At 35.8% G+C, this 12062-nt stretch overlaps 1 protein-coding gene across 2 annotated transcripts in view; it reads right to left on the bottom strand.

Annotated features, from left to right (window-relative positions):
* The window catches only part of WWP1 (WW domain containing E3 ubiquitin protein ligase 1), a 117497-nt gene that overhangs the window by 58973 nt on the left and 46462 nt on the right, over positions 1-12062 (bottom strand). For both annotated transcript variants that reach the window (XM_060128606.1, XM_060128607.1), the window contains exons 6-8: positions 5136-5273; positions 4973-5039; positions 1743-1927 (exon numbers count right to left, since the gene is read on the bottom strand). In XM_060128606.1, coding sequence (XP_059984589.1) covers positions 1743-1927; positions 4973-5039; positions 5136-5273 — 390 coding nt within the window. The remainder of the gene's footprint in view (positions 1-1742; positions 1928-4972; positions 5040-5135; positions 5274-12062) is intronic.

Raw genomic sequence — 12062 nt, 5'->3', positions numbered from 1 at the left:
TGCAGTGGTTGAGAGTCCACCTGCCGATGCAGGGGACACGGGTTCGTGCCCCGGTCCGGGAAGATCCCACATGCCGCGGAGTGGCTGGGCCTGTGAGCCACGGCCGCTAAGCCTGCACGTCCGGAGCCTGTGCTCCGCAACGGGAGAGGCCACAACAGTGAGAGGCCCGCGTACCACAGAAAAAAAAAAAAAAAAAGATGGAATATCAGGAATAGGAGCTGTTTTTTTTGTTTGCTTTTTGGTTTTTCTTGGCCGCAAGGCTTGTGGGATCTTAGTTCCCCGACCAGGGATCAAATAGGACCCTGGCAGTGAGAGCCCCGAATCCTAACCACTGGACCGCCCAGAAATTCCCAATAGGAGCTATTTTAACTGGTCTGTTCTTAATTTAGAGACAATCCTGAATAATCTAAAATGTTTCCTTTTCCCTTTTGCTAATAAATCTGAGGCAAATGTTCTTACCAGAAAGGATACCAGAATCAGAAAATAAATGCATTCTGCTCACTAATTTCACCCTGTTTATCTGTGTTTATCTTCTCTGCATTTTCGAGACACCTTAAATTAATGACTAATAAGTCTACTTATTGTGGGTACTCAGGATCTTTAAGTCTATCTTTTTTAAAAAAGGCCAGCATTAATAAACAAATTAAATTTTCAAAAAACCATTCATGTCAGTTCTCACGTTTACAAAAAACTCACCAAATGCATGGTAAATATCCCCCCAATCTTGGGTATAAATATACAATAGTCTTATCTATAAACCCATCTATTTTCATTTAATTACTAAATTACTTCCTTACATGTTTCTACTTTTTAATACTTTCCCATAAATAGATGAAGGAAAGAATATAGGCTCTGGAATGAAAAAAATAGGATTCCAACTCTAGCCCCAAGACATACGCTAGTAATCTGAAGCAAGTCCTAAGATTTGAGTTTCAAGAAATTCATCTGGGGCTTCCCTGGTGGCGCAGTGGTTGAGAGTCCGCCTGCCATGCAGGGGACATGGGTTTGTGCCCCGGTCCGGGAGGGTCCCACATGCCGTGGAGCGGCTGGGCCCGTGAAGCATGGCCACGGAGCCTGCGCGTCCGGAGCCTGTGCTCCACTGCGGGGGAGGCCACAACAGTGAGAGGCCCGAGTATCGCAAAAAAAAAAAAGAAAGAAATTCATCTAATTTATAAAGATCAAACAAAAAATGATTTATGAATATTACAGCTGAATCCATCGAAAGACAGGATTATAGAAAAAAATCTTCCTTAGGCAGTCCTTCTATAATAGAATAACAGTTACTCTTAGAAAATATAAAACTTTTGGAGAGTTACATCAGCTCACAGTACATTTTACTACTAAGTTATGTGCCAAGAAGTAAATATTTGTATGGTAAAAGGTTAGGAACCATTCATTACTAACAAATCAATGAATTCCCTCAAGTGCTTTTAGAAATATATTCTATATTATGAATTAAATAGTATTTTTTGTAGCATACAGCCTAAGAATCTAGCTATCAAGTAAGTACTTGCTTAGTGAAATGTGTGGTTATTTCTAAACTAATACATTTTTGGAATATCTTCCTAAATAATCTAGAAAAATTCAAATTACTAGAAAAAATTTCAGGTATTGCAATCTTCACGTTCCTTTTATAAAACTGAAGATTAAGAAAGATTGTACGATAAGAAAAGTACAGGTATAGATAATAAAATTTAATTTCGTTTTCATTTAAACAATGTGTCATAAGCAGCCATGCTTACCAGTGTCATTGGCAGGCTCAGATGTGAGTGGTTTTGGAGCTGGTGTGTTTTGGGGTCTGGCAGCAACCTGAGATGGAGATGAAGGTGTGTTGTCTCCATTAATTACATATGAACAGCATGAGTTTTGTACTACAGTGTTTGTAGGTACGTGATTATCTATTCCATTAGTACCTTCAGCAGCCAACCTATAAAAAAAAAGAAAAAAGAAAAAAGCCTTACTTCAATGAATTAAGTACAATTAAATAACCTATCTATTTATTTATTTTTGGCCACGTTGGGTTTTCATTGCTGCGTGTGGGCTTTCTCTAGTTGCGGCGAGCGGGGGTTACTCTTCGTTGCAGTGCACGGGCTCCTCATTGCAGTGGCTTCTCTTGTTGCGGAGCACAGGCTCTAGGCACAGAGGCTTCAGTAGTTGTGGCGCACGGGCTTAGTTGCTCTGCGGCACGTGGGATCTTCCTGGACCAGAGCTCAAACCTGTGTCCCCCGCATTGGCAGGCGGACTCCCAACCACTGTGCCACCAGGGAAGTCCACAATTAAATAACTTTTCATCAGAAGTTTCATAAGAAATATTTACCAAGTTCTTAACATTGAAGCAAAATGATAGGTATAAAGAGTAATGAACAAAAGATACCCTGATTTCTTTTTTAACAGGTTATTTTTTACATTTTATTACATACTTTGCTATATTAAAGTTTAAATTACTTTCAGTTCTAAGTGTATACACACTATAAGATAAATGTATCAATATATTGAGATATACAAATATACTAAGTCAAAATGAATTCAGTCCCTCAAACCAATGTTCAATTTGTACATTTTAAATAGTCTTAAATAGACTTAAATAGTCTTAAGAATATTAATATTTATTTTAAAATGCTCTGAAAGTATTTTCAAAAAGGTCATGAAACTTATAAAAATCAATTTCAAACTGTTTATTGGAACTTTATTGAATACTGAAAGACCAAAAAATTCTTAAAAAATTGATCACAAGTTATTATGTACTAACACTAAAATAATGAGTACATGATGATCAGAAAAAGCAAAATATTATATCCCAGAGTTAGAAGAATTTACAGTGCATTCATACTGCAATAAATAAATAAATATATCTACAACTACAAAATCAAACACTTTGGCAGGGAGTTAGGCCCTACCATGTAAGTGACCAAGAGAGCTTTTCCATATACACAAGTCACCCTGTATCTCTTCTCCAGAGAGCAGCCTTAATTTTTTAAAAAATATAAATCAGATCACATCTCAGTTGTCCCACCCCATCGATCTCTCTGATCTATTTCTCTCCAAGTTCTTCCTTGCCCACCTTGCAGGAGACATACTAGTAAATTAATTTTATATGAAAATCATGCTGAAAAGTCTTCAAATGTTTATTATAAATTATTAGACACAGGGAGTAAAATTATAATGACTTAGAAGATTATCAAAGAAAGGTTAAATATATTCTAGAGTTATAAGAGTCTGCAGAGCATAAATTAACTAGAAATAGGGTCTTTTTACTTGTTATTTCCTCTGTCTGGAATCCTCTTCCCTGAAATCTCTCCATGGATGGTACATTTTTGGCCTTTTAATTTTAGTTCGAATGGCACTTCCTCAGAGATGATCCCCTGACATTTCTCTTTAAAACAGGCTCCTTTACATTCCTGTCACCCTGTCCTGTGTTTCAATGACTTCATAGTTCTTACTGCTATCTCCAATTAGCTAATTTATTTCTTCACTTGTTTACTGACTACCTCTATCCCACCAGAATGAAAATTTCACAGGAACAGGACTGTATCCTTAGTGCCTAGACTAGTGTCTGGCACCAAACAGGCACTCAGTAAGTATCTGTACGATAAACGATACTTTCCCTTGTCACCTACATATTTGGAATGAGATGTGTTGAGGAACTTCAGGCAGGTGAAGTTTTGAAAAATTTCCCAAGTGATTTTGATTTGTACACCCCTCCCAAGACACCCAGCAAGGATCAGTGATCTGGCAGTCCAAGTAAAAGAACCCAACTCAAGTTCTCCTGGTGCTTGTAGAACTAATCTTTGATTCAAAATGTGTTACTATACAATAAACAATATTAGGTTTTAGCTTGGTAGTGATTCAAGCTCCTTTATCCATCTAAAATTGTATTTCAAAAATTATTAAGAACAGATATATATATGTACATATATATAGATGCACACACGCTAATGCATTTTAATCTACCTGTTGTACCCTTTCAGTCCTGAATTTTCTCAGTGTAAATTATAATGTGGATACTAAATAAATTTAAGCCAAATATATATTCAGAAGACATACTGATCTGTTCAAGTGCTCTATGAAAATCATTTAATGGCAATTTAGGAGTAATATTAGTAACTGCAGATTAATGAAAGTCACACTTTGTCATATACTGGCATGCTTTTTCAAATGCAACAAGTCAATTTTACAGCAATATATTTTCATATTTTCAGGTGTTCATTCCACTATATTTGAGCTATTACATGCTTTTATTCTAATACAAATTATTTCAAACAGGAAGTCTCTATTAACTGTCATCAAATGTGAACATATGGGAATCACAGAGATGGCAGAATGATCTCTGAGGGGAGACCGCAATCTGTGCACCATCTATCTTCTAGTGATTACAGGAAGCTGCCAATTCAGACAGCAATAAGATGACCATTTCCCCACATTATCTGACTCTATTTACTGATAAAATATGCCTAAATACAGATTTTTAAAATACATTTCCAATAAAAAAGAATGAAGTTCTGACACTTGCTACAACATGGATGAACCTTATGCTAAGTAAAAGAAGCCAGTAACAAAATATCATATATTATATGATACCATTTACAAGAAATGGCCAGAACAGGCAAATCCACTGAGACAGAAGATTAGTGGCTGCAGGAGCTGGGAGGAAAGAGGGATGGAGAGAGAATGTTCATGTGTACAGAGTTTCTTTTTGAAGATGGTAAGAATGTTCTGAAATTAGACAGCAGTGATGGTTACCCAACTCTGTTAACCTAAAAACCACTGAAATATACATGTTATTCTTATGATATGTGTATTATCTCATTAAAGCTGTTATTTTTCTAAAAACTACTTTGATAAGAATTCAACCAAATGATATGCTTAGATACAAGCTTTTAAATTCTATGGCAAACTCTAAACTAAGGTTAAAAACTTCATATGTGGGAAATGTTAATTACTTTGTCACAAATACTAAAATAAAACATTCTACCTGGTGGTTGTCCTTGCCGAAGGGTCTCCATTTTCATGTAAGGCATCACCATTTTGCTGTATTTCCACTGAATGACAAAAAAGAAAGACACTAGGTTTTTATATACTTCTTGCTGCTTTTTTTTTCCTTCAAATTTTGAAAACACATGAAGTTATTAGCTTACTGGTTGGGGATGAGCTGCAGTTTGTTCTATTTTCTTGCTCAATCACCAGTCCATCAAGCACAACTGTTAATTCACCAGTTTGCACAACACCATTCTTGGTTTCCAAGGAAAGTTTTAATTGTTCTTTCACTCTTTCCACTAGGGGGAAAAAAACCCTAATTTAAACACTTTTGTTATATACAAAAATATGTTTTAGAAATCAAAACTACATATCAAGAATTACTCTAATTCAGTGCTTGACGGCTACATGTGGAAAGAATTATATGTGTTTTTATCTATGGGCCCTTCTATACTACACCAGAATCACTTCCTTTCTCACCTAGTTGAATAACTCCTTTCCCTCTACCACATACTTTCAATATCACCTTTAATTGCCCCTTTGCACAGCATAAACCTCTGAGAATATACAAATATATCTAGATAATAAGCTCAGCAATTGCCTAAACTTGTTCTTTGTCCCAAGGTACCACATAATACTTGTGGTTAAGGCAAAATTTCTGCAGGAGAGTCAGGGGGTTTGGTTCTTAATCCCAGCTCAGGAACTTCTGGCTGTATTTGAGTAAGTAGTCAAAGTAGTCAAGCTACCTAAAGCCTCAGTTTCCTCATTACAAAATGGAGATAATAGAAGCATCAAACTAAAGGAATTGTCATAAGGTCCAAATGCAAAGTCACAGAGAAAGTTCTTAGCACCACATCTGACACACAGTAAGTGCTCAATAAATGGTAATAGTTTATTATTTCTTTTTCATATAAGGCCAAATATTTCTTCCTATTATTAGGATATCTAATTCTTACTTAAACTCAAAGTCATTTTGCTTCAACTTCTCCTATCCCACAGAATACATATCAAAAGTATTAGTGATCCCATTATTATCCAAAATGAGGCCAGTTACTTCAATCTGATCTTCACTTCTGAAATCATGAAACATATTTCTTCTTAGATTATGTCCTTGACTTTGGTCCCTCCTATATTTAACAAATTTGTTGGGGTTTTTTTCCATTTACCAAATGTCTAGCACAAACATATTGACTAATTACCCAAGTACAGAAAACATAAGACAAAAAAAAAATCTGTAACAACTAACCATTAGACAGGAATTCTTTGCAAAAAATTTAAAAACCATGTAATAAAGAAAACCTTGTAGAAGACCTACCCCAACCATTTTCACCACCATAAACCTCATTTCCACTCCACATCACAAAATCAACATTAATAAAAACAGAGAAACTAGAGGACATATTAATATTAAAGTACCAAAAAAAAAAAAACCCAACCCTACAAAACCATGAATTTCAGTTTTATCTAGATTCTAATAATCTATGTCTGAAGAAAACTATATTGACTACCATTCTATTTCATTTTTGTCACCTTTCTCTATTTAAAGTATCTGGAATTTGGAGGTTCAGCTCTCGTTCCTAAAATATTTAGCTATTTGAGTAGATTCTTAAAGAATAGCCTTTTACTCAATAGGCTTTGAGTAGATTCTTAAAGAATGGCCTATATGGGAAAAGAATCTAAAAAAGAGTGGATATATGTATTCACTTTGCTGTACACCTGAAACTAACACTACATTGTAGATCAACCATACTCCAATAAAAATTAAAAAAAAAAAGAATAGCCTTACAAAATCACTTTAAAGTAGGTCTCTTGGTAGTAAATTCTCTCATTTTTTTAAAATCTGTAAATGTTTGGAGTCTCATCCTGCAAGATTTGTTGGACATGCCGACTTTGTATTGATAATGATCTCTCAACTCTTTGAAGATATTTTTCCACCATCTTATCCTATTACTGCTAATTATGTAAGCCTGATTTACAAATCTTTGCAAATGACCTGTTTTTCTCCATAGCTGCTTTTTTTTGTCTTTGGTGTCATGAATTTCACTTTGATGAAAGCATGACCTCCTCTTTATCATCCTTCTTTGGATATCAATGAATCCAGGGGCCAGCAAACTATAGACCATAGGCCAAATCTGGCCCATTACCTGTTTTTGTAAATAAGGTTTTAGTCGAACACAGCCATGCTCATTCATGTACATATTTTCTATGGCTGCTTTCCAACTACAATGGAAGAGCCGAATAGGTGCAACAGAGATTATATGACCTGCAAAGCCTAAATATTTACCATCTGGTCCTTTACAGAAAATGTTTGCCAACCTCTGCTTATGGGTGGCTTCTTACAATTTGTGATCTTTGATGCTGAGTTCATTTTCTGATATTAATCTAAGGGTAATCTTTGGGCTTTAGTACAGGCGGGGTCAGTTTCTTATTCTTTCAGTGGTGTGAGGGCACCCCAAGAGTCAAAACTACAGGAGTCTAAGCTCAGCTCCCCTAGCTGGCTGTCAGCCAAAAGTGCTATCAGCATCATCCACTAAACTAACTCTAGTTCATAAGGTTTTGTCTTTTTTTTTTTTTTTTTTCCGGAAGAACGGGGTCCTTGGAGACCACCCCTGCCTCTTTGCAAAACTCATCAATGCCACAGAAACTCGTCCTATCCAGGACCTAACTGTTCTGCAGTGGGAGGTTGTTCATAACATCTAGCCTTTCACAATTATAACATGGAAGATTGGGATATAACATTTCTGAGTCATAAAATTGGGAGGACTTATCACATAAATAATTCTCTCTACGTGTGTGTTGGGAGGGGCTGGAATATGAGGGTATTATTCTATTACAGTATAAACAAGCCAACTCAGACATATTCATCCATTCAATATGTGATTGCCTAGTGTGTGGCGGATAGTGCACTCTGGGAAAGCAGGATAAACCCTGACCAGCCTAAAGTAGACCTCCTCCCTACCATTACTCCACTTATTTCCTTCAATGGACTTACCACCAGAATTGGGGGGGGGGGCGCAGCGGGGTCCATCTCCCCAACTAAACTGAAGTATCCAATAGAGCAGAGATCTTATTCAGCTAATTCAGTGATGTATCCTCAGTATCTGACAGAAGGTAGGTGCTTAATAAAATTTAAAATAAACTATTAAGATAGAGCCATCCTCAGGAAACTTACAAGGCAGGCAGTAGCTGATTATTTCCTACCTCCTGGACATTCTTCCTTAGTTTTAATTGGGGAAAAGAACAGTCTGAACCTGAGTTTCTAGGAAGCTACATATATGACTAGACAATTTATTCTTTCATCACGGACTTGTCAAAAACACACTCTCTCTGTCCCCACAGAAAACAACAGATCTTCAAAAATCTTGGTTTTCAAGACATTTTACAGAATTAGATTTAACTCAGAGTCACATTCTGAAGCTATTTTTTTCTTGCACACAGTATTATCTACTGCTAAGTAACAAATTATCCTAAAATTCAGTCACTTAAAATAACAAGAGTCACTTAATACTGCTCACAGTTTCTGTGGGCCAGGAATTTGGGAGGGGTGGGAAAATCTGCCTAAAGGGTAGCTCGTACACAGAGCTGACAATTTGGGATTGACTGCTGAGAAGAAGCCTCAGTTCCTCTCCACTTGGGCCCCTCTACAGACCGGTGGAGAGTCTTCACAGCAGTGACTTTCTTCCCGGAGTGAGTAATCTAAGAGACCAGGGCAAAAGCTGAAATGTCTTCACTGACCAAGTCTTGGAGGTCGTATACCATTACTTCTGCATATTCTATTGGTCATACAGACCATCTCTGTTTCAACGTGGGAGGGGACTACACAAATGTACGAAATAGCAGAAGATAGGAATGTATTATAACAGAATGTATTATATACATTATATAATATAGGAATGTATTATAACAGAATTTGAGAAAAGAACGAGTACATTAGGCTACAAAAGCTTGTAGTAACAATCCCAGGAATAACCAGGTCTTCTGAATCCTAAGTCTTTCTATTATATCATACTATGAGTCAATGTGTTAGGTTCCCATCTTCTATCATGTAACAAAATAAATTTCAGAATTTATAAAAGAAATTAAAGTAAAAATAAAGTAAAAAATGTGGAAGAAAATAGATAACTATTAAATATAAGGACTGGAAAGGATTCTTTGAGAATAATAACAATGGAAAATGAATAAACTTTAATGACTGAAATAATATTAAACTTCTATAAATCAAAACTGGGGACAAATATAGAGGCAAATGATTGGGAGAAAAAACTAAGAGCTTTTATAAATCAGTGAGGAAAAAACGAAATCAATAAAAAATGTACAAAGAACATGACAATCACAAATGATGAAATACGAATGATCAATAAACATCTGACTTTATTAATAGTTAAAGAAATACTCTGGTAAGAAAAATATACATTTTTTTAATCTATTAGTGGGGCGTATATTTCCAAATGGGCACTCTCAGATGCTACATTTTGTGTACAAATTATTGTAACTTTTCAGGAAAGCAACTAGACAGCCATGCATAGCTAGAGGCTTAAAACTGTTCATTCCCTTTCACCTAGTAATTTCAATCCTAAAAATCTTTCTAAAGAACAGAAATGCATTTATCACCAGTAATGAAAAAACTGTTTGTTCAAAACCTTGGCTTAAAATATCTTAGTTTGTGCTGATGCTAAGTGAATTTTAAAAAGAGAACTTAAGACTTAGTAAACTAAACAAATAACTAGTATTGACTAAGTAAATAAGGCTAAAAGAAACTGCTTTAATAAACTTAAATTTGACTATGCTCTGTCTTCTATCATAAATGACACATTTCTCTGCTCTGTTTCCCTACCATTTAATGTAAAGAGATAATTTTCACTGTAAAATCATTTTGGACATAATTCAATTTGAAGTGATTTTAATGGATTTCAAAATACTTTTGTTGACAAAAGCTACTAACACCATAAAAAATTAAAAAAAAAAAAAAAAACAGTGCAATTCCAGTGTTTGAAAGGCAGCCATCTGACTCCTCTCTGGAATGTTTAAAGTGGCTCTGTCAGTTTCAAAATTGAAATATAAAATGAAGTTCTGTATTCACTTCAACCTTGGAATTAGCTACACTATTCTTACACTGTTCACCCATGAATATGATGACAAAGATTTTCTCCTGGCCCAAATTCAATTCAGGCTCCTCTGAGGCACCTTCTCCACTAGGCCTCAACCTTGGCCCATAAATACTGCAAACTCTCAGCACAAAAGATTTTATCCACCCTACTCTCCCCAAAGTTAAAAGACTTCTAACAACTCAAGGAGACCCTAGCCAGCCTTGAAAGAATTTACTGTTTGATCAAGGCAACACCTGTGACAGGCCACCCTTTCTAAAAGCATTTATTAAAACAGCTTATAATGGTGGATCCTTCCTCTGTCCCTTTAAGATGTATATGTGTCTCCTACTCAGGGACCTGAAAGCTATTTGTCTGAAATGTAATCATCAGGAAGGATGGATCTTAGTCAGTCTTAGTCTCTGTGGGAGAATAAAATTCGCAATAATAGAGAAAGCTGGCCTAACTGCATTCACACTGATCAACTCTTGTAATTTTTCACTTCCCTAACTCCACTTAGCTTCCATTCACCCCTCTTTCTACTCCTTCATTCTTCCTTTGAAAGGCCCAATTACCTCTGTATAAACTGAAGCTGAGTTCAGATCAAGCTGGACCCTCTTCCTTATTGCAAAAGTATATTACTGATTAAAATATGTCCTTACCACTAGTGTTTGGCTTTTTCTTTGACAACAGAAGGATTTTTCCTTTGCAATTTAAGAAATAGTAGGTTTGAGAGAAAGAAATATACCTCATATATCAGTATCTAATGCTACTGACATAAAAAAAAAGAGCTAAAAATACCACATATTTCTGCAAAGCCAATGAAATAATTTCCATAATTTAGAACAGTGTTCAAGTGATCCCAACACATAACTAACTAAAGGCTGAGGTGCAAATGATGGCTTAAATCCACAGAAGTTCTGAGACAAAGTATCAGAGGATTGCATGGGTTTGGACGCCATCCAACTAGGCTGATTACACAAAACAAATTCAGGTTAAGGACTTGAAGGCTCGCTAGGATTTAAATGTGAAGAAGTGAAAGAACTTCCCTAGTAAGTTGCAGTCGGATTTTTACTGGGAAAATACAGATGGTTTTATATTGGATTAGCTGAGAATTTTATTTAAGGCTACGGATGACTGTAACAATTCATACTATACCATGAAGGTTGAAAGTAAATATATTCAGGAAAAAACAACCTATTCAAATGAATTAATCCTCTGCCCTTACCCCAAATATATCAGGAGAAGGGATACATCAAAACATGAACTTATGAGAAAAAGTGTCAAGGCCCTGAGTATAGGAAGAAATTAGCCTCATAAATTTAAAGAGAGACATGTTCAAGTGCTAAACCAAGAGGCTGAATCAAAGACAACCAAGGATTTTATCAATTATGAGTACGTTTATAAATTCTACAGGTTGTCTAGAACCATGTTAACTTCCCATTACTTCTATTCAAAATTAAGCAACTAAGAATAAGAAAACCTGTGCTCTAGTCAAAACTGCAATTACTTCTTGCTTGAGCAATTCACTTAGATTAATTTATTTAATCAGTGAAATAAGTGACTGGGATTAATGCCCACAGGCATTTAAGTCTGCCTTTAAAGCACTATGATTCTATCACAGCTTTAAATTTTTGAAATTAATTTACTTCCCTTTTGTTATAGGCTGAATTGTGTCCCCCCCCAACCCCATCCCATTCATATGTTTATCATATGTTTAAGTCCTAACCTCTGGTACCTCAGAAGGTGACTTTATTTGGAAACACGATCTTTAAAGAGATAATTAAGTTAAAATGAGGTCATCACGGTGGCCCTAATCCAATATGACTGGTGTCCTTTTAAGAACAGGTAATTTGGATATGGATACACACACGCACAGGGAAGACAATGTGACGATATAAGGCAAAGATGGCTATCTACAAGCAAAGAAGAGAGTCTTCTGAAAAAACCAACCCTGTCAACACCTTGATCTCAGACTTCTAGCTTCCAGAACTGTGAGAAAGT

Source organism: Lagenorhynchus albirostris, chromosome 17 (genome assembly GCF_949774975.1).
Source record: "Lagenorhynchus albirostris chromosome 17, mLagAlb1.1, whole genome shotgun sequence".
In the NCBI taxonomy this organism is placed as follows: Eukaryota; Metazoa; Chordata; class Mammalia; order Artiodactyla; family Delphinidae; genus Lagenorhynchus; species Lagenorhynchus albirostris.
The sequence above is the reverse complement of the archived record's forward strand: the minus strand, read 5'-3'. Positions and strand labels throughout refer to the sequence as shown.